General features: G+C 37.8%; 1 protein-coding gene across 1 annotated transcript in view; it reads left to right on the plus strand.

The window, feature by feature from the left end:
* Positions 1-22,934, plus strand: part of LOC127581328 (lissencephaly-1 homolog) — an 82,051-nt gene that overhangs the window by 41,680 nt on the left and 17,437 nt on the right. Inside the window, exons 3-7 of the mRNA XM_052035635.1 lie at positions 12,434-12,518; positions 15,376-15,450; positions 16,656-16,862; positions 20,392-20,560; positions 21,512-21,614. Coding sequence (XP_051891595.1) covers positions 12,434-12,518; positions 15,376-15,450; positions 16,656-16,862; positions 20,392-20,560; positions 21,512-21,614 — 639 coding nt within the window. The remainder of the gene's footprint in view (positions 1-12,433; positions 12,519-15,375; positions 15,451-16,655; positions 16,863-20,391; positions 20,561-21,511; positions 21,615-22,934) is intronic.

Genomic DNA, 22,934 nt, shown 5'->3' on the forward strand with positions numbered 1-22,934 from the left:
CCTATTTATGTTCTAATGAGCATGGCTACTGTGCCTCCTAGATGGGTAGAATCCACACTGTGATTCAGGGAGCAACTCTTTAACCACTGGACAAGAGGATGCAGCTTGGCACTTTAGAGCTGCCACAACTATGCAATCTTCAAGAAAGGACACAAATATAACTGTGATAAATAGAGGTGTGCCCCTCTGAAGTTCCAAGCTGCATCCTCTTGTCAGATATTAGAGTTGAAGTTGTGAATTTGTGATTGATCTTCTCTGTCAAGGTTTAGACCAGGGATGCCATTTGTTCCTTGGGCTTTGTGCTTCAGCTTACATGTAATCTTGTATCTTGTTGACCTGGGATGGTGCTGAGACTCGATCATTTGGTTTATTGTGGGGATGGAGTTGAGGATACTCAGGTCAAGGATAGAGTCACAGTTGAGTTCTTTGAAGTGTCCTTCTATTGGATGTGACTGTCGCTGTATCCTTGATTAAACTCTCCTCTGCGTATGTCACGGTTATCACTTAGTTTCTAGATTTCTGTGCTTTTCCATTCACCATCTTTTTGTAAAGCCTCAGCCTGGATGCTTGAGCAGCTGTTTTGGTTTCCTAGAGCCATAGTGGAGTTTCAGTCCAAGACTGCCTATTCAGTTAAAGTAGCTCCTGGATATCCTGATCACTTTCATCAAATTAACCTGTTGTATTTATGCTCTTATACTTGTGTTTTGGACCTGTTCTAATATTTAGGCTTCAAACAAAAGCAATGCATTTTGCCATCTAAAGTTAAACATGGATGTTCAATTAATGACTACCAGTTTTGAATTTTCAATGCTTTCTTTAAACACAAGGCATTCATTCAGTGTCAACTTGAGTTTTTAATGGCACTTTGTGACCTTTCCACTTTTGCATCGGCAGCATTTTTCGCTGTGGTATTTGGCTTCCCACCATCTTTGTAAACTGAACTTCTTATCATTTCCCCACCATCTTTTGCCCATGTATTTCCGAGCAGTTCAAATTGGCATGTACAGAATAGAATTCCTCAGTCTCCCCCTTAAGATTTAATTCTTACGTTTGCAGAGGCAGTATGGAGTAGTCTCTGGATTTTTAGCCAAGCAGAAGACCAGCATTTTATGATGCACTTTCAGTAAGAAATGGGTGTATAAAAGTCAGAATGTAACCTCATTGAATTGCATCAGAATTACCAAGGCAATTTCTGTTACTTAAGATGGGTGCTGGTACATGGTTCATTATGAATGCACTTGTTTTTATGGCTTTTCAGATTAGTTGCTTCATGTATTAATGGAGATTTCTTTCCGCCAACACAATTGAAAACAAAAGAAATTACATACTACTGTACTATTCTGTCTCCTCTGACTCCACTCTTCTCCTTGGCGACAGTCAAAAACTGAATCTGGCTACAGTATTCATTGTATTTTACTCAGAGCTTCAAGTCATATTTGCACCAGGACCAGATACTTCCACCTGCATAATCTTCCGCTCAATTTCTGGTTCAGCTCATCTGCTGAAATCCTTATCCGTATCTTTCACTGGAGCAGTGCATCTGTGGCTAGATTCGTTCTTCTCTACGTAGATTTGCTGTCATCCAATATTCTGTCGTCTGTGGTCTCGCTTGTACCATCCTGTTCATCTAATCGTCTTGGGGTTGGTGATCGACGATAACTTGCAGTTAAACAACATATCAGATGCCAGCACATCTGCTACTCCATCACTCACTAGTCTCAGTGATCCTATCCCAAATCAGACCTGCCACAGAATTGGAGTCTACATTCTTCCGAGTGGAAATTTCTGGCCTGGACATTAAGATGAAAAATTGAGAATATTTTGTTTACATTAAAATACTATGGAATTATTTAACATTGTTTATTTTTATGTTTAGGTTTAATTTTAATAGTTTTTGGTTAGTAATATGGAGACATTTTATGACTGTTACAATGTGAGAAGCAAAAGTTACTGGAGCCAGTGCTTCAGTCCCAACATTGCCTCCTATTAATGAATGTCAATATGTTCTCATGAGGTCTCAGCAGGATGCTGCCTGAATCCACTGAAGCCTCATTGCTCCTCACTGGATGCTTCCACAAGTGAAGAGTCTGTTTGGTCACAAGATCACAAGACAAGGGAGCAGAAGTAGGTCATTCGGCCCATCGAGTCTGCTCCAAGGAAAAGGGAAAAAAGAAATGAGAAATTTGGGGGGGGGGGGGCAAAAAAACTATTCTAACCCCAATTTCTGGCCTTATCCCCATATCCCTTGATACCCCGACTATTTAGATATCTATCTATCTATCTATCTATCTCTTCCTTAAACACCTCCAATGATCTGGCCTCCACTGCTGTACGTGGCAAGGAATTCCACAAATTCACCACCCTCTGGCTAAAGAAATTTCTCCTCATCTCTGTTTTAAACCTGTACCCACAATTCTAAGATTGATCCCTCTGGTCCTGGATTCACCCACCAAGGGAAACAGCCTAGCCACATCTACTGTGTCCAGTCCTTTCAACATTTTAAATGTCTCTGAGGTCCCCTCTCATTCTTCTGTACTCCAGTGAATACAGTCCAAGAGCCGACAAACACCCATCATACGATGGTCCTCTACATCTTGCCCAGGTTGGCAAATATTAGCAGCAAATTCAGGCGATGGATTGAACAACTCAGTTAAAACAACTTTTAAAATTGGGTTGCAAGTTTTCAAATTCCATTAAGGCCCCTTTCTACTTGCGTAATTTCATTCTGTTTTATAATCCTCAGATATCTGGCCTCCTGCAGTCCTTGACTCCTGATCATCTCCAAATTTTCCACTGGTGCCTATGTCATCAGTGACAGTGCAGTAACCACCACCTCTAGCTTAAAGCTATTTCTTCGTCTAGGATTTTGATCAAATTTTCTAATATCTATTTAAAATGACTTGGTGTAAATAATTATTGGTAACATCCATTTGAAATACTTTTTTGGATATTTTGCTATATGCAACCATTGAAGGATGTTTTTCAGTTCAACCAAGAAATAATTCTCAATTTACTTTCCCCTGTTGATGCTAACTTGGTACAGTCTCTAGCCAACAAAGTATTGTGCACTTCTGGGAATCAAGTTGCAACGTAATTGAACTTCGTTATTTCCTCCTCTGGAGGACCGTGTTCTTTGGGCTATTCAGCGACTCAGCTTGTTATTTTCAATTTTTATCTAGGTTTTTTCATTTATCATAAACCAGTTGCATGGATGACACTTTTTGTATAAGTACTTGAAAAGCATATTTGAGTAATTTGAAACCTTACTTAAATACGGGTTTAAAAATTATTCAGGTTGCTGATGTTGGAAGATCTTCAGCATCTGTTGTATCCCACTCTTCCAAAAAATCTGAACTGCTTCCATTTGCAATTGATGCATTCATTTGGTCTTTGCAGCAAAAAATATGAAGTGTGCATAAAAGGTGCACGGAATTTTCTTTCATCTGCAGCAATTACTAACATGATTTTCTTTCTCTCTATTTTGAGTGAGTGAAATTCCAGCAGTATCTCAGTATGATACCTTGTATTGAAATTAATTTGAAGTCAGTTTGGGACAGTAATTTTTGCATATTATGGTTAGATTTGCATATAAATATTCATTCTCTAGGCAGGTAACATTCAAGTTTGTATTGGTATGGTCTCCGTTTGTCCTCATCCCATGGTAAGGAATTATCACTTTATGCTGCAACAATGTAGGATTTACTAGTCATGTTTAGTGCCCATGAAGTTAACAGTGGCTCAGAGGAGAAAAAAATACCTTTATCTGGAATATGACTGCTGTTTTTGGTCTTTTTTAATCAAATTGACTGATTAGAAACAAGCACGTGGCTTTGTTGGCTGTGAATAGTTTTGGTGGGGGTGGGGTGATATACAGGGGTGAGATTAATCAGATAGCTCTTCCAAAAAGTTAGTTTTTGAACATTGAGCCACATTCCTCCTTTCTTGTGCTGTTTAACTTGATGAAAAATGTGCTGTAAAATCTGAAAGCTTAATGGCTTGCTGGATGTAGTATCTATGTTTCCACTTTTGAATTGAAGGGATTATTTCCAAGAATACTGAAAGCACATTAATGTGAAGCAATTTTGTGACAATTTTTTCCCTTATTCTTAATATCTCAATCTTCTGAGTCTTACTGGAAAACTTTTACATGAGACTGTAAAATTATGGGAGATGAGTACAGTTGACCTTGATGCCGTTTCTGCTTGTCACCTGCACAGTACTTCGCAGGAGCTGGGTAACCGGATACTGGCCAGTAATAAGAAACCTGAATGGGCTGAAATTCCCTCATTCCCACCTTGATCCTTGCCTCTACATAGCTAATGTCACAATCCAGAAATCATACCTGTGAACTAGTGGTTTTTGAAAATTGCCACTGTACAAGGCATTGTTTTACTGCTACAGGAAGTTAAGTCCATTTTTTTTTGCCTAGAAGCAGCAGGGTTACAATTAGTTTTGAAACAAGTATATTGATAAGTGCCTTTTTATGGCTTTCAGCAAATAGGTTGAGGAGAAATGGCTAATTTAGAATTTGAAAGGATGGGATGTGTACTTTATAGTTGTGTAATAGAGGGCAACTTGCACCACTAACCATAATGTTACAAAAAAATTTCCAGTCTGTATGAACCTATCTGGTACTACCACAAACATTTTTATTTTTTTACGAAAAATATCAATACCATAAATATCTCAAAAGGCAGTACCATTATTGACCTTAATTTGACCTTTTACAAGGTATTGATTTAATATTAATGGGTTTTAAATACTTGGCTCAGATTATATAAAAGGAGAAAACAGATTTTTGCATCATTCGGCTAAACAGAGCATTGGCTTGTAATTTTAAGCATCATCTACAACCTAATTGCCGTGTAGATATGGTTCATTACCACACCTAGTACATGAGGGAAAACTGCACTGTTCACTGGAATTGATGTTTGACTCTAAGTGTGCTTTGCTTTGGATAACAGGAGAACATTGAAGCATCCCTTGCATTATTAGTGAGCATTAATCTGACAGACCTTTTGAGAAATGCTGACTGAGCAGTTGAATAGTTTAATTTATTCACACCTTGGGAGACTGTTTAAAGGTATCATAAATATTTACACTTGTGGGATTTGGGAACATTTTTACAAAATTGTCTCTTCAAAAGAGCTGTTGTTCACTAAAAAGCAAAAAAGGGAAATGTCAAGCTGTGCATATGAGGAAGTGCTCAGCTCCATCAGAGTAATCTAATTTCTCTTGGGTTTGGGGAGAGAAAATTGACTTTGGCTTTACTCCTGATTGCTATCCAGCAACCCTGCCAATAAAACAAATGTATTTCCCTCTGGTTGACAACATTAGACACCAGAGTGATTCCTCTTGCAGTTGCATATCATGCAGTTGAAAGTCCCATGGTCATTTGACTTCAGATGGACATGAGAATGAAGTTGAAACACAATCTAACTGGCTGCACCAACATTTAAAGTAATGTTGCTGTTTTTCAAATTGCAGTAAATATATTTGTGCATACCACACAGTAACCAGAGGACATAGATTTAAAGTAATTGGTAGCAGGTTCGGAAGGGATTTGAGGAGAAATGTTTTCATTCACGGTGGTTTGGAACTTGCTAGCTGAAAGGATAGTGGAGGCAAAAGCCTTCGTGGAAGTACTTGAATGAGAACTCAAGACCAGATGTTGGGAAATAGCATTAGCTTGGGTTACATTGTTTTGGCCAGCGTATACAAGACTTATGCCCACCCATGCTGTAAATTACTGCATTAATAGCTTGTTGAATACCTTTAACTTACCAGAATATACCAAGGTGATCCAAAGGAGTGTTATCAAACAAACTTGGTACCCAGATGCCGAACACAACATTACATTAACAAGGTGGCTTGCATCACTCTCCCTCTATTGTGAAGTGCACTAAATATATACTAAAACTGATAACCAAACATTTGCCCCAAAGCTAGGATTTCAGGATATCTAAAGGAGAAGAGTAAGATGAAGAGGCTAAGTTTCTAAATTTTAGGTCTTTAAGGCATGGCTTCCAGTGGGGATGATCAAGAGACCAGAAATGGATTGTAATACACAAGAAAATTGGAAATGGTGAGGGATGAGTTCCTTGAGGCATTTGAAATAAAGGATAGAATTTTAAAATTAAGCTGTTGCTTTTCTTGAAGGCAGTGGAGATCAGCAAGGACACAGGTGATGGTGCAAATTGGTATTTGGGCAGCAAGGGTTTTGGATGAACAAGTTTATGGAGATAGCCAGGTTTTTAGAACAGTCTTTTTCAGACGTGACATGGGTATGGGTGAGGGTTTAATGGCTGATGACCTGAGGCAAGAACAGAGTTAGCTATTGTTTACATTGGTAGAAATAGGCAGTCTTATTGATTGCACAAAAATATGGTCCAAAACGCAACTCATCATGTGGTCAAATGTGACACTCTGATGGCATAGAATATCATTGTGAACTATGTTGCTTCTTGAAATTTTATTTCTGTTTGATATTGAAAATCAAAAACTGCAAGTGCTGGAAATCTGAAATAGGAACAGAAAATGTAGTCCTGCTGAACGTTTCCAGCATTTTCTGTTTGTATTTCATTGTAAAGTTTCTCTTTAAAAGCAGGGACTTTGCCATATTTGGAATTCTACTTTGCCATATTTGGAATTCTACTTTGCCATATTTGGAATTCTACTTTGCCACCCTTTCCTAAAAGTTAGAAGGAAAAGAAAAATAATTGGTAAATTGGTTTACTATTGTCACAGTGGGAAAAACTTATCTTGCATACCGTTCATACAGATCGATTCAATAAAACAGTGCATTGGGGTAGTACAAAGTTAAACAGTAACAGAGTGCAGAATAAGGTGTCACAGCTGCAGAGAAAGTGTAGTGCAGGTAAACAATAAGGTACAATGTCATAATGAGGTAAATTGTGAGGTCAAGAGTCCATTTTATTGTACTGGGGGCCATTCAACAGCGGGATAGAAGTTGTCCTTGAGCCTGGTGGTACGTGCTTTCGGGCTTTTGTATCTTCTGCCCGATGGGAGGGGGAGAGAAGAGAGAATGTCCAGGGTCAGTGGGGTCTTTGATTATGCTGGCTGGTTTCTGTGATGTTCTGAGCTGCGTCCACAACTCTGCAGTTTCTTGTAGTCAGGGGCAGAAAATAGCCACAGCAAGCTAAGATGCATCCAGATAGGATGCTTTCTCTGGTGCATCAATTGAAAATTGGTGAGGGTCAAAGGGGATCTGCCAAATTTTTTAGCCTCTTGAGGAAGTAGAGGTGCTTGTAAGCTTTCTTGGCTGTGTCGTCAACATGGTTGGACCAGGGCAGGCTATTTGGTGATATTCACTCCTAGGAACTTGAAGCTCTCAACTGTTTCGACCTCAGCACCATTGATGTAAACAGGAGCATGTACACTGCCCCCCTTCCTGAAGTCCATGACCAGCTCTTTTGTTTTGCTGACATTGAGGGAAAAGTTGTTGTCATGACACCATGTTAGTAGGCTCTCTATCTCCTTCCTGTACTCCAACTCATTGTTATTTGAGATACGGCCCACTACGGTGGTATCATCTGCAAACTTGTAGATGGAGTTAGAACAGAATCTGTCCATGTAGTCATGAGTGTATAGGGAGAAGAGTAGGAGGCTGAGGATGCAGCCTTGTGGGGCACCAGTGTTGGGGATGATCGTGGCAGAGGTGTTGTTGCCTACCCTTACTGATTGTAGTCTGTTGGCCAGGAAGTCAAGGATCCAGTTGCAAAAGGATGTGTTGAGTCCCCAGGTCTAGGAGTTTGGGGGTGACGGTCTAGGAGTTTGGGGATGAGTTTGCTTGGAATTATAGTATTGAAAGCAGAACTGTAGTCAATAAACAATAGTCTAACATAGGTGTCTTTACTATCCAGATACTCCAGAGATGAGTGTAGGGCCAAATACTGCATTTGCTGGATTGTACAAATTTTCCACTGATTTCAAAATTGTGCTCAAGCGTGCAATACTGCTTAACTTGCATGTCTGCAACGAATGAGCACCTCGACCTCTTGTAATATCCACCTCTACAATACCTACTTAAAGAAGGTGGTTCACTGTTACCACCTGAAGAGCAAATGGGGATGGGCAAAAATTATTCATTTTTGCAAAGATGCTGCTATTCTGATGTCATTATTTGAGGGATAGGGGCATGGAGTTCCCATGAGTAACACAAAAGCAGATACGGTTAAGGCTGCTGACAATGAAACTAAGGCTATAATGACATGCAGTGGTCGACTCCTTCATGGATATAACATCTTTTAAATAAGTTTCAGTGTGTAAATAAATTTCAGCTTAAGCACTCCTAGCCACAAAGCTACCCACATTCCTGACCTCTGTTCATGACTCTGACCTGGCTCTGGCCACACACCAACTATTGATGTTTCACTACTTGCCAGCATAAACTGCAATGTAATCCATCTCATGGCAAATAGGAACACTGAACATGAGAAGGAATGTACTATATTTACCAATGTTCCCAATAGTGTACAGTTGACCTTGTGAGTACATGGATCCGCAGGTGGTATGTCAGCGAATGATGAAGACTTAGGTTTTTATAAACCCCACTAAGATAGTTGTACCTATAAAATGCCACCCTTGCCATTTCTTAACTGGGGTGCTAGTTTTAGATAATTGTGCTCCTGAAGGAAATGCTTCAAACAATTTTGATTTTTCTTACTACTACCCCTCCTCCCTTCCCCCCCCCCATATCCCCTGCACTGATTTATATATCCTTAAACCACACACAGAAATGTACAGTAACTGATGGTTTATAAGCGTAAGAGTGTTGCAGCACTCAAACTGGCCTGATAATATTTGCTGGGAGTGATTTTATCAGTACTTTGAGGTGGGTTCCCATAATCTACAAGCTTGGAGCTTCAAACTGGGCTGGAGGATGTCAATAAAGTATTGATTTATTATTGTCACCTGTACCGAGGTACGGTGGAAAAACCTGTTGCTTACCGTTCGTACAGATCAATTCATTACATAGTGCATTGAGGTAGTACATGGTAAAACAATACAGAGTAAAGTGTCACAGCTATATAGGAAGTGCAGTGCAGGTAGACAATAAGGTGCAAGGTCATAAGGTAGTTTGTGAGGTCAAGAGTCTATTTTATTGTATAAGGGAACCGTTCAATAGTCTTATAACAAAGGGATAGAAGCTGTCCTCGAGTCTGGTGGTATGTGCCCTCAGGCTCCTGTATCTTCTGCCTGATGGGAGAATGGAGAAGAGAGGATGTCTAGGGCAGGTGGGGTCTTTGATTATGCTGGCTGCTTCACTGACGTAGCAAGAGGTATAGATAGAGTCCAAGGAGGGGAGGCTAGTTTCCATGATTTGCTGGGCTGTGTCCACAACTCTCTGCAGTTTCTTGCGGTCCTGGACAGAGCAGTTGCCGTACCAAGCCATGATGTATCCCGATCGGATGCTTTCCATGGTGCATCGATAAAAGTTGGTGAGTGTCAAAGGGGACATGCCAAATTTCTTTAGCCTCCTGAGGGAAGTAGAGGTGCTGGTGAGCTTTCTTGGCCATGGCATGTATGTGGTTGGATCAGGACAGGCTACTGGTGATGTCCACTCCTGGGAACTTGAAGCTCTCAACCCTCTCGACCTTTGCCCATTGATGTAGACAGGTGCATATGCACCGCTCCCCTTCCTGAAGTCAATGACCAATTCTTTTGTTTGCTGACATTGAGGGAAAGGTTATTGTCATGACTCCATGTCACTAAGTTCAGTGAAGAATCTTCACGGGATTTAGAATAGAATTCCTTAGACTCATGAACATTGGCAGTGGTCATTGCCTTAAGGAGTGCTCAGAGTTCATGGGCCAAAAATCGTGGGTTGAAGTGGTGCAATTTAAAGGGACTTCGCAAAATTATGGAACTTCAATTAAAAAAAATAATGAAACCAGTTACTTTAAAGAAAAAAATTGTTATTATCCATAAATACTCAGATTTACTTCACCTCTCCTAATCCCTCCAGTGAATCTAAATTTTCAGAAAGTTTGTATGACACCAAATAAACTACCAGAAATTTCCTCTGTATTGAGACCAGAGTTACTCTATTCTTCTACCTGATTGTGTGAAGCTGAACCAGACTGTTTCCAGCCGTGCTGTCACATTTGACCAGAATTCTGATCTCAGACCATACCTCTATCTTCATTATGTCACGAACCAGCAACAAAAGAAACACTGAGCATGATTCAGTGTTAAAAACTATTTTATTAATGACTACTTATGATAATCCGAAAAATAGAAGTAAAAATGTTAGTATGTTAGAAATTCAAAAATGTTAAACCTTGAACATTAACCCCAAAAACTAAACTCTTCGTGTGTGTGTGTGTGTGTGTGTGTGTGTGTGGCAAAGTCCCAAACTCCAAGTTCAGGAATGGTTCTTAAGGTTCAGTTCCGCAAGCCATAAGGTGAAACATGAGCAAAGGCTTCTTCAACAACCACTGTTGTCTGAAGATAAAATGTAGATGTAGAGAAACATAGAGAGAGTAATTACAAAGTCCAAATGTTCCACGATGGAACCCAAATGACACTTCAGTGTTTACTCGGTAGTGACTTCCTCACCCCGAAAAGCATCCGAATCGTGGTCGTCCACACACAAATACCTGTTTCCTTCTACAGGTCAGCAACAAAGTGAACTCCATCGGATTACTTCTAATTTCCATACATGGATTTCAGTGGCAGACACAGTTATTGTTTCTCATCCATCGATAGAGAAACTAGCAGGCTAGTGTGTCTCTATCTTTTTTTCTCTCTCTCTTCCTTCAACTGACCTCTTCAACAACGTCATTACGTCCTTTATCTTCTGTTGACGTAAGCACACCACACGCGCTCTCTCTCGCGCTCTCTCTCGCGCTCTCTCTCGCGCTCTCTCTCGCGCTCTCTCTCGCGCTCTCTCTCGCGCTCTCTCTCGCGCTCTCTCTCGCGCTCTCTCTCGCGCTCTCTCTCGCGCTCTCTCTCGCGCTCTCTCTCGCGCTCTCTCTCGCGCTCTCTCTCGCGCTCTCTCTCGCGCTCTCTCTCGCGCTCTAAAAGGGACTTTCACCGAGTCCGTAACAATTAAGACTGGATATTTCCAATGTCCAGCTTTGTACCACCCAGCTGCCCTTGTCTCATCTCATCCACTGCTGAAGTTTTCAATTTGTTGTTATCTTTCAACTTGAACTATTTCTGGCTGACCTTTCTTGTTCTGATACCTGCACACTTGAGGTCCCCAAGCTTTTTATCTCTATCAGGTCATGTTCATCTATCACCACTGTGCTTGTTGACTGGCACTGGCTCCTGGTTAAGCAGTAACTGATGTCTCGATTTTAAAATTTGTTCAAATTTTCAAATCCTTCCATGATTTCATCCTTCATCTCTGGAGTAGCTCCAGCCTTTTTACCCTGTGATATATCTGTTATCTTCTAATTTTGGTCTCTTGGGCATCCATAAATTTAATTGCTCCACCATTGGAGGTTAATTCAAATTCCCTAAGCATTGAAATTCCTTCCCTTAAACCCCTGCATATTGCGCTGTTTTCTCCTCTTAAGTCATTTGTCACATGACCAAACTTTGTAGTCTCTTCTAATATCTCCTTGTGTGCTTTGGCAGCAAGTTTTAACACATCTGTGAAGTGGCTTGACATCTCTTTGCTATGTTGTCACTTAATTACAAAGATTAGTGTTAGAGATTGTTCAGTGTTATTTTTCAAGAATTCTTTGAATGGCAAAGAAAGTGATTAACTAGAATTCTCTGTTTTATATCATCGCAGTAAAAGATCGCAATTAGCATTTATTTTTAGTTTTAGCATGTTTTTATTTCTATTTGACAATGTCATAATAGAAAAACAAAAGCACGATTGTAACCATTAAATAACAACAACTGCATAGTACCCGATGTAGGCAGTGAAAATCTCTCCAGTTCCTTGAATGTTTTGTGTCATATGTTTATTTATGTACAACATAGCACTGTGAGATTGTACTGTGAAATGTGATATTTTTAAACATTATTTAGCATTTCCTGAGTCATTGCTCATGATATATATATATATATATATATATATATATATATATATATATATATATATATATATATATAAAAAAGTCCTGTATAATGTCTAGGTCAATAAATGGAGAACATATTTTCTGTTCGCATTATTCATATTTCTGTGTGACTGTTTTTGAGCAAAGTCTCTGCATCAACGTTTTGTAAGAGAAAAGATGTATGGAAATATGTTACGTTACAAAGTGTGTAGATATAGGCTTCCTGTCACGCAGTGGCTGTATTGCATCTCCTGTTTCTTTTGGCTTAGAGACGATAAGCGGGTTCTTAAAGATTTACTGGTGATTTTTCAAAATATCACTCTTTTTGACATGATAATGCTAAGTAGAAGGTGGTTAATGTTGTCCCTTTTTAAAACCTGGACTTTATTTTTCAGAAATCGAGCTATAGCTGATTATCTTCGTTCTAATGGCTATGAAGAGGCTTATTCGGTTTTTAAGAAGGAGGCAGAATTAGATATGGTAAGTCAAATTGGTTTGCTATTTCACAGAAATTTGATCAGATATGAGAAATTAAATGTTGATATCTTGTATTTCTTTAGCATTTAAGCAATGTCATGGAATTCCCTAATAGGCTTGCATACAAGATTGATGGAGCTGAGATATTTCCACTGTGGCAGAAAGTTTTTTAGTGCCAAAAAAGTGTGTTTCTAGCATTAAACGTTGTTGAGACTGCTGTGTCTATGGCTACCAGAAGAACTTCATTTCTTTTTTTCAAACAAAAACGGAGTTTGAACACATAGTTGTCAACATAGTGCATCAGCTTTGAGCCTTCAACTACTGAAAATATTAGAAGAGACTCTGAATACAAAAAGAGTAGTTGACCAACCTCAATTTTTCTTCTTTGTTCCAAGAATAGGGATTGAAAGCAGAAGTAAACTATTTTTTGGCTGCTACAAGCACACCTTTAACAATGTGTTTGGATACTTCAGTAAGTTGCCCTAGGAAGCTGGAATCTCCTATCAAGTTTTGCCATCATCTTCCCCTATATCCATTCTATTACAGAAGCTTTTCTCTTTAACCTGGTTGTGCCCATACCAGCCCTTCTTTCACCATGAACAAATCTTGGTTCTATGGAAGCATGACTTTTTCCCTCATCCTAACCTTCAAGTTCAAGGCACTTTGGCAACATAGAATCCTGTGTAGTTGTCATCTACATATTTTCAAGTTATTTTGGTGGCTTCCTGTGCCTGAGCAAGTTTAGTTTAAAATTCTCATCCTTGCTTTCAAATACCCGTTTTGAGGCTTCATCCCATATGAACCTGGTAATCTTTGACAGCCTGTTATCAGTGCATTTCGTCATCACCTATGGTACCAGATGGCTGTTTTGCCATCGATGGCTACTTTGTACGTTTTCTGTGGATCTTGCATTGAGGGTCACAATGATTTCTCTTCAAAACCTCTGCAAATAGTTTTTTTTTCCACTGTCTCTGAACTAACTTCTTTTTCCCATGCATAGGGTACATTGTCATTCTCTGCTCCCTTCTTATCAACAAGTGCTGCAGGTGCGATTGGCTGCTACAAATTCATTGATTTCTTGAAACACCAAAAAATGAGCTAGTATAAACAGTTTTTTTTTGTTCAGCTTGTTTGGTGTTTAATTTGGACTTTGCAGTGGGTTTGCATTGGCAATTCAACAGGAGAAAATGGGTTGTCTTGGACCTTGAAATGCTATGCATGTTAAATCAAAGCTACTCATTTGTGGGTGGGGGTGGGAAACAAAAAGGCCTTCCAACTTATCTTTACATGTAACCTGATGTGACAAAATAAGTAAGTTCTGCCCTCACCCAAGAGACTTGGATCTGAATCTCGGACACAACTGATGTTTGTGAGTGAGTTTTCCCATATGATCTCAAGCACGTGACAACATAAACCAAAGCCAACGAATTGTCACGTGGATACTAAAGTTATCCAGGGCTGTGTTGAGAGTCGCTCCTTGATATCTCTTGTCTCCTGAAGAGTTACAGAGGGAACAAAAAAACTAGGCAAACTCCAGACTTCTCCTCGAGTTAGAAGAAAGAGAATATCAAGTGTCTGGATGCTGAATGTGGAAAATGATTTTGCCTGCTATTTCAAAACCCTTAAAGCAATGTTAATAATTCTTTTTCCGTTTTGATCTAGCTACATTCAAATTATCAGTTCATTGTCTATCCTAGCAAGATTTGAAGTTTATCCAATTAAATTCCGAAACTGTACAGCAGCTCTGCAATTAGGCAACTGCATGCTTATCCACATCTTTTGCTGATATTCTGTTAACAGGAAAAAAACAAAAACCAAGTCATACAGAGTCTTTTGCATAAGACTCAATGCAAAAAAAAATCACCAAATTTATCATTGAAAAGGAATTCCTGGCTTTTCTGATGAAATATCATTGTCCTGAAGCATAAACTTCGTGGGTTTTTTCCACACATGCTGCCTGACCTGAATATTTCCAGCATTTTCTGATTTTTAAGATTTTGTTTGTACTTTGAGGTGCTTAGAGAAGCTGAGCTTCTGAGTTCAGCTTTGTGTTTGGGGATGTTTAAGGCTTGAATCAAAAATGATATTTCCATTGATGACATTGTAATTTGGCTTCATGGTCAATGTGCTAATATCTGTTGAGACTCCCAGTGTGGAAATTGAATTAAGCACCATGTAAAGAGCTTTTATCAAAAAGACCACAGGGCTTCCATCCAGATGTATGGAAAGTTGAACTTCCACAATTTCATTAAACAGTTAAGATCTATATACTTTGAAACTTGTTCTAATTCAATATTGTGTTAACAAGAAAATATCTTTTTTTATTGGAGTTTTTAATTTGCCTCCAAGATATCCTACTTGTAAAAAGAATTAATAAAGCCTCTATAAGAAACATTTATTCTTAAGGTGCTTAAGAAAGATTGCATATAAAGTAAATTTGAATTGCCCTTTTATTCAAATTTGGGTCTGAAAAACATCTAAAGATCATCTGCAGTTTGTACAGATCCATAAAAAGAAAAGTTGAAGTTCTTTGATACAAAATACATTAAAAAAAAGAATCTTCATGTGGGGAAAAAAATGGGTTCAAGCTGTAAGTATAAACATAGTAGATAACAAGCACTGTATTTGGCAGAATTAAATAAATTGCAATCCTCAAGCAAGTTGGGGATTACATTTTTCTTTTGGATGAATTCAGGCAGACAACCTTGAATGTGTCGATTGTGGATCATTTTTAAAAGTAAATGGGAAAATAATTACAAGTAACAGAATGTGATTTTTTTTCTATTTTCCATTTGTTATCATGTGGCTGGAAAATGCAGTATTATTTCATCTGGCTTTTTTAATGTTGTTTTTCCTCTAGAATGAAGAATTAGACAAAAAATATGCTGGACTGCTGGAGAAAAAATGGACCTCTGTGATAAGATTACAGAAGAAGGTAAAGTCTAACTATAACATGTTAGTCATATGGCTAAAGCAAAATCTTGTATTTCATTTTACCTCATTTGACTCTTATTTCTTTCCCATCTTACGGGAAAGATTTAAAAAAGGACTCGTGTTAGTACAGGAGTGAAAAATTCCTCTCCAATCATTAAAGGGGATCAGGCCAACATCAGAAGCCCCCAAACTTATTAAATGCATTTTTGGAAAATTAATGCGACCTTGAACTGAAATCCTATTCTTTATGTCCATCATCCTCTGGGAGAGTATAAATTATTCCAGATGACGGCTCATCAAAATTCAGCATTCCTAAAGTGGCATCTGGCATAATAAGGATTTGATTGATGAAATTTTGAGTTTCTTTTAACACATTTCAGTTGTATTTGTAAATAGGAAATTCCTTTAAAGCTCAAAGCTTGGAGAGTTTATAGGCATATTTGAAGAATTTAGGTTAAGGACTTAAAACTGTTTAGTTATTTTCTTCACTGCATTCTTCTCTAACATTCTTCTTCTGTAACCTCATCTTTAATTCAGAATCGGAAAGAAAATGTTTGGTCACAAGTGGTGCTCAGTTTCATTTTGGGAATTGCGGGTGTAGTGAATAGTAACGCAGGATAGACTTGATTTTCTTGAATTCTGTGCCCTGTCTGGTTATGGAGCAGCTTTTATTATAACCTTCAACCCTTTCTCCCATCTTGAACATGCTGGAAATCAGCCCGTAGGGTGGGGAAAACAGCTGCACGTTTGATTAGCTTCTTGGGAATAAGTAGGAATACTGTTACTGCTTCTGCCCGTCTCCAAAAGGAAGCTTTAGTTTAGATTTCTGTAGAAAGAAACCTCACAAAAACACAGGACAATTCTCCCTAGAAAGCAGCATATTCCTATTTTATATTTTTCCCCCACTGTTCAAAAATGTTTATTTTGCATATGATAGGCCCCATGTTCTAGTGTAGGCATCAGATATTTAACTATGCTTGATCCTAATATACAGTACATTGCATCGCTGTGATTCTTAGCAAGGTCCTTTTAAAATGCCAGACATTAAAACTGACCAGTAAAAATGGCTTTCCCAATTGTAACAATGTCTTCCTGTCCCAGTCAGTTACCTGGTAATAATGCTTCTAAGTTTCAATGTTTAGCATCCATTAATTTGCCTTTTCTCAATTCTGAAAATAAAATTCTGATGATATTTATTTTTCAAAGGTTATGGAATTAGAATCAAAACTCAATGAGGCAAAAGAAGAATTTACATCAGCCGGCCCCCTCGGTCAAAAACGTGACCCTAAAGAATGGATCCCTCGTCCTCCAGAAAGATATTCTCTGAGTGGACACAGAAGCCCAGTCACACGAGTTATTTTCCATCCAGTTTTCAGTGTCATGGTATCAGCCTCTGAGGATGCCACAATAAAGGTAAAAAAAAATGTTTTGAAAGAAAATATTTGCTTTTTATTATCTAATGAAGCCATATTTAAACCATAAGGTAATAATGTAAGGTGCACTTAACTTCTCATGGCTGTTGCTTTGACCCATTGCTTAACTGACTGAAACCCACGAGAGGAGAATGGTTGCCCCTGGAGAAACCGATTATGTGACTGAGTAAATATTCCACAGCACAAATTTTAAAATTCAGTGCAATATTCTGTTCTATAGTCAATTATTGAAGAAAAAGGATTTTGATTTTTCAGTTCTTTAATTAAGCATAATAGTTTTGGCCAGTAGTGAAGTTTTTGACTTGGATATTGAAGGTGCACTGATGTTAGTTAGAAGCTCATCATGTAAACCCAGTTGTTTTATACTTATGTTGGGGATGTAAAGGGACAATTATCCTACGGCTTGATCAGCGCAGTTTTAATAAAGCAGTGTGAAACTTTCATTTACAGGGGATTTAATAGGCTGAAAACGTGACTAGTCGCATCTACTAGGAATAGATCTTGCCATTAATAATTGAATAACTTGGGGAATTCATTCTTAGGGATGTGGTCTTCAGAGTATAATTAGAGTTATTTGGTTGAAATGGATCAATTTTCTGGAGTTGGACTCAGCTTTAAGTAAAAGTTAGATTTTCCTGTGTGTGAACGTGTTGATTTGCTTTTAAGTAGACAGAAAAAAAGAACATGTATTTTGGTCAAATTTGCTTTTCTCAATTGTGAAAATACAAACACCAAGCTTATTAGGATTTCATAAACATGGAAATGAAAAAGTATCGATGACATGGTGAACTTTGGCCAAATAAGCAACAGCTGCATAAAGTTTGAAAGCATTATACTCTTATAGATGAGTTGACCATCACACCTGCCCTTCATGTTTTGGTATCATTTGGAGCAACCTTTTTATCAGGAAAGAACAGTATTAGAAAAATGTATATTTTTTTTATGTTAGCATTTAGAATTACACATCCACTTTGTCGTTACCCATCTCTCCTCAAGGCACTGACTAATGCTTGATATATTAACTGACCTTCATTATTTTTTCTTACATGATCTTGGACAATAGATGTCAGCAGACTTTGAATGGAATGGTTGATTACTATCTTGCCCGTGCTTGCCTTCACAGGGCAAGAGCACGTGCTAAAACAAAGTCACCAGCTAACAATCAAGGCTGGAGATTCTGATTTTTTTTTTCCCCATTGCAGTGCTTTTGATCATCTCTGGTCCAGATGCTTAACTCCTATTACTGTCTATACTTGTGTAGTGTTTTTAAAACAAAAAAGAACTTGTTTGACCATTAAGGGATTAACAATTTCAAGAATACTGTAGCAAGGACAAAAAAAAAATGTTGATCTGATGTTTTGGGTGTAGTTTTGACAAAATTTTTGCTGTAGAGTCTAAGTAGTATCTTTACCATTGCAGAATATATATGCATAATCATCTTGGTGTCATTCAGATTGACTTCTTTAAATCACCTAAGCATTTGTTTAGTGATTCATGTTCCTTCCGATGGTATTTGCAATAAAGCTGCTAAACTAGTGTTAGCAAATGACGAAGTGCTTCATCCAAGGGTCTACAAGTGAAAATAGACACTGTTTTAACAGTGCGCATATTCTTTGCTTTGCTGGGCAACGGAGGAAAACTCCTTGGCATTGCAAGAGAGGTTTTCCACTAAAGTGATTTCCAACATTTTTCTGATGCCATTGAATTCTTTAAGGATTCAACACTTGCAGGTTACCAAATGGTTAGCTCGTTGAGTAACTTTGTAAGAATGTAAATGCATTTAAAGCTTTCCAAGTTAGAGTAAAATTATCCTGTCTTTTTCTGTAATTATTATGGTCATTACTTTTCAAATATAAGCAAATTTTAATTAAAAAGCTGATGACATCTGTGTTGAACCATCCCACCCCTGTCTCCTGTACCTTTGAATCCTTCATAATAGTGCAGAACAAAGGAAACAGTTTTGTAAGCTTGATGGATCTGTATTCTTATGAAATGGTGGTATATACTCAGTAGGAATAACATTCAGCACAATCTGTAATTTAAATTGCTGCTTAATTACCTGGCTGGTTGGAAGACTGAGCATTTATTTGCAAGGTGAGATATGATTACAAATGTAACCATCATATTGGCACAAAACTTGATGACATTTTTAAAGGCTATGATAAATGCATAATATCTAACAAATAGAATTGCTGTACTGATCTGTGTAATCAGTAAATGTTAGTGAGTATAATGTCATCTCCAAGCTTTTTAAATTTTGGATGAAGTAAAGTTTTAGGTTGTAGCAGCTTTATAATTGGATTCTTGCGGCATCACAAAAGATGCCTCCTGGATATTAAGTCCTTTTAAAAGTCCTGCACATCGAATAATTTTTCAAATATGTTGGGTATCTTTTGCCAAGATCTTGCCTATCAAACTTGAGTGGTAGGTTTCCTACGTTTACACCCTATTTAAGGTGCTAAATTTGTAGTAGAGGCTTGCCCAAGTGGCTACTCACACGTGAGCTACTATCCATTTGACTATGCAGGGTATTTAAAAACATTCCAAATCTCTGACTGCATCCACAAGCATGTTTAGAATTGTTGAAATTTAGAGTAGAAACTTGTCACACCTTTAGATTCACACATATTAACAAACACTTTAGATTTAGAAGTCTTCAGCCACCAAATTGTCAAGAATTTTTATAACTGCTTGTAAAAACTAATGAAATTGTAATTCTCCAAATTGTTTGGTGACTGAAGTAGAGCCTTATTTCTTTGTTTCCACATTCCAGGCAGCCACACGTTGAATATTTATACTACCTGGTATAACAGTAAGATTGTGCAACCATGGAAGCAAAAGTGCAGTTATAGAAGTTCAAAACAAGCATTTTTTTTAAAGCTTGTGTCTTGAATAACTCGCAAATAAACACAAGATGTTGGAAATACCCAGCAGGTCAGGCTGCATCTGTGTGAAGAGAAACAGAGCTACCTTTTCAGGTTGAAGACCGTTTATCAGAATACCTTGAATAACTCAGTTCCTTTTGCAACTCAGTACTTTAAAATGCCCACGATTTTTGCCACAACTCTGATTTGCACCTTAAAAATTTCGAAGTTGAATTTGCTATAAATATTTCATGAGTATGTATACCAGTTATTACTATTAATAGAAAGACTGTCATAATGTAAAAGATCTAGCAAATAGATACAGAACTGATTAAGTTGATTATTCTAATTAACTTTCTATTTGCATGTTGTTAGTCTTTGGTAGAAATTACATTCACATTAATAATTGCCTGAAAGTATGTTTGGAATAAATGAAAATTCAGATTTGTTGTTTGTAATCTATCCTAGCAATTCCTGATGGCACTGCAGGTATTAGTTTTGCAGCAATGGTATAGATTGTGTTGTCAAGCAGTGCACAAGTAATTATTCACAAAGATATTTAATTGTTGTGCTCTCTGACTGGAAGTAAAACAACATCGGCAGGTATTGCAGTTTGCTAACTCTGGTAATGTATTTTCCTGTTAGGTCTGGGACTATGAGACTGGAGATTTCGAACGTACGCTGAAAGGTCACACAGACTCTGTACAGGATATCTCCTTTGATCAGAATGGCAAGCTGTTGGCATCCTGCTCTGCTGACATGACCATCAAGCTTTGGGATTTCCAGAGTTTTGAATGCATTAGGACCATGCATGGTAAGAGTCTACTTTCTTTTCCTTGAGAGGGTATAAAAAGCAGGAATTTATTTTTGTATGATGGATGGACAATTTTATCCCATGTTTCCAAACAATATTCCGAGTCAAAAAGTAATGGACTGAAGTTTGCTAATATCACTGTGGATTGATATTGATCAGCAGATGCACACGAAAGTAAATTTCAATTCTGAGTTGAATTTCTTCTGCTTTCTTATTCCCATTTTCTTTCCCAAATTGTGCACATATTTCTAGCTGCTCCGCTACAGTTGTTTTACGGGCAAGGCTCTATTTGCTGGCTGCAGCTTTATTTCTCTTAGTGAACTTGATTGTTATCTCTGATTCTATGTTGTCTCTGATTCTATAGTAGAGAAGTGCATGTAATAGTGGCTGTGTTTTCTTGCATTACCAAGTGCATTCCAAGTTCCTTGAGACATCTACAAAATATGCTTAAGACAATACAATAAAAGATCTTCAAAAAGTATGAAGCAAATTTTGCAGTCAGCGGAAGCACCTTGAGTTTTCTTTTTTGACAAGTGCAAGCCACTAATATAGAACATTTAGCCCAAATTCACCCTCTCACACATGTATAATGCCCAGCAGAAGTGTTTACGTTCACGTGGGAATGCTTGGAAGTCGCGTTGTTGCTGAGTAACGATAGCAAATGTTGACAATGTTACCGTTATTAACTTGCAAGATCAAAATGGGTATTGTAGCAATAAGAATACTCAAAAAAAAAACTAAACCTTGTGACTGCTCTTGTAATTTGATACAGTTTTATCATCTTTTTGTAAAGAGGGGAAAAAAATCAACACAGAATTGAAATAGTAATATTGGATAGCCAATGAAGGTAAAGATTAAGGCTTTTTGATAGGACCAAAAATCTATGTTCAAGATGGGTCCTAGTTGAATTTTTTTCCTTTCATCCTGATCTAAGTTCTAATTTATTTTTAGGCCATGATCATAATATTTCATCAGTAGCTATCATGCCTAATGGAGATCACATAGTGTCTGCCTCGAGGGATAAAACCATGAAAATGTGGGAGGTCCAGACTGGGTGAGTGTTGTTTTTTTAAAAGTTTTAGATGAGTTTAGTCTATGGTGTAATATATTTTGCGTTCTACTGTGGAACATGCAGCTATATATATATAGAAGTAGTGTGTTTGTACAAATTCTTAGTTTTATGTTTTATAAATGTAAATCAGCAAAGGCTCTCAAACAGTTTTAAGCACATTGGGTTCCTATGAAGCTTGTTGGAAGATTTTTCTACCAAAAAGCCAATATATAAATGTAACTTGTAATTGTAAAACACACTTATACACTAGTGTTTCCAATTAAGTACAATAAAATTCCTTTAATACATGAAATAAACCTTGTATCCACATACTCAAGTAATCATAGAACATAGAACAATTACAGCAAAATTCAGGCCCTTCGGCCCACAAAACCGTGCCGAACATGTCCCTACCCTAGAAATTACTAGGCTTACCCGTAGCCCTCTATTTTACTCAGCTCCATATACTGATCTAACAGTCTCTTGAAAGATCCTATCGTATCAGCCTCCACCACCATTTCCGGCAGCCCATTCCATGCACTAACCACTCTGAGTAAAAAAAAACTTACCCCTGACATCTCCTCTATATCTACTCCCCAGTAGAGCCTTAACAATCATGTACTCCCTTAATCCCTCTTCACACTGATAATTTTATATAGATGGCCTTTTATCATCGATTTCCCCACCAGAACGAACTAATCCTTTGCAAATGTTGGAAAACATCGAGCCTCTCCAAACAGCAGCAACAGCCAAAATACAGTAAAAGTGGAGTGGAAATTGCTGTGAAATACCAATAACTGTCACTCTGCTTGCATTTACACTATAAATGTTAGAGCTTGGGTCTCTTGCACGACAGTGATGTTGTTCAGTGTTCTATGTTTGTGCTTTCCCAACTGCCTTGAAAGTTGGACTTCTCAGAGTACAAACTTGCTGCAGTTCCCCATTAGTCACAAGAGTTAGTCAAAACATTGATATCTAATCCAATAGAATTTCAGCGCCTCAAAAATTCACTGAAAGTTGCATGTAGCTTTCTGTGTATATCTATATTAAGATAACCCTCTGCAGTTTATTCCACTGAAAATATATCATTATGAGCTATTGAAGCTCTGTTTCTATGATTCATGATAGAGAAATCCATTTGATGCATTAATAGATTCAAAAGTATAGTAGAGTTTCTATTGCAGTTTAATTTTTCTTTCAAATATGCAACCACTGAGTTTAAAGAGCGAGTCAGTAGACTATGAGTTGCTATGTTTTTTCTATCTGAGTAGCATAATTTTAATATACATCTAATTTTGGTTGTACTTGATGGATTTGTATATG

This window comes from Pristis pectinata, chromosome 21, assembly GCF_009764475.1.
Source record: "Pristis pectinata isolate sPriPec2 chromosome 21, sPriPec2.1.pri, whole genome shotgun sequence".
In the NCBI taxonomy this organism is placed as follows: domain Eukaryota; kingdom Metazoa; phylum Chordata; class Chondrichthyes; order Rhinopristiformes; family Pristidae; genus Pristis; species Pristis pectinata.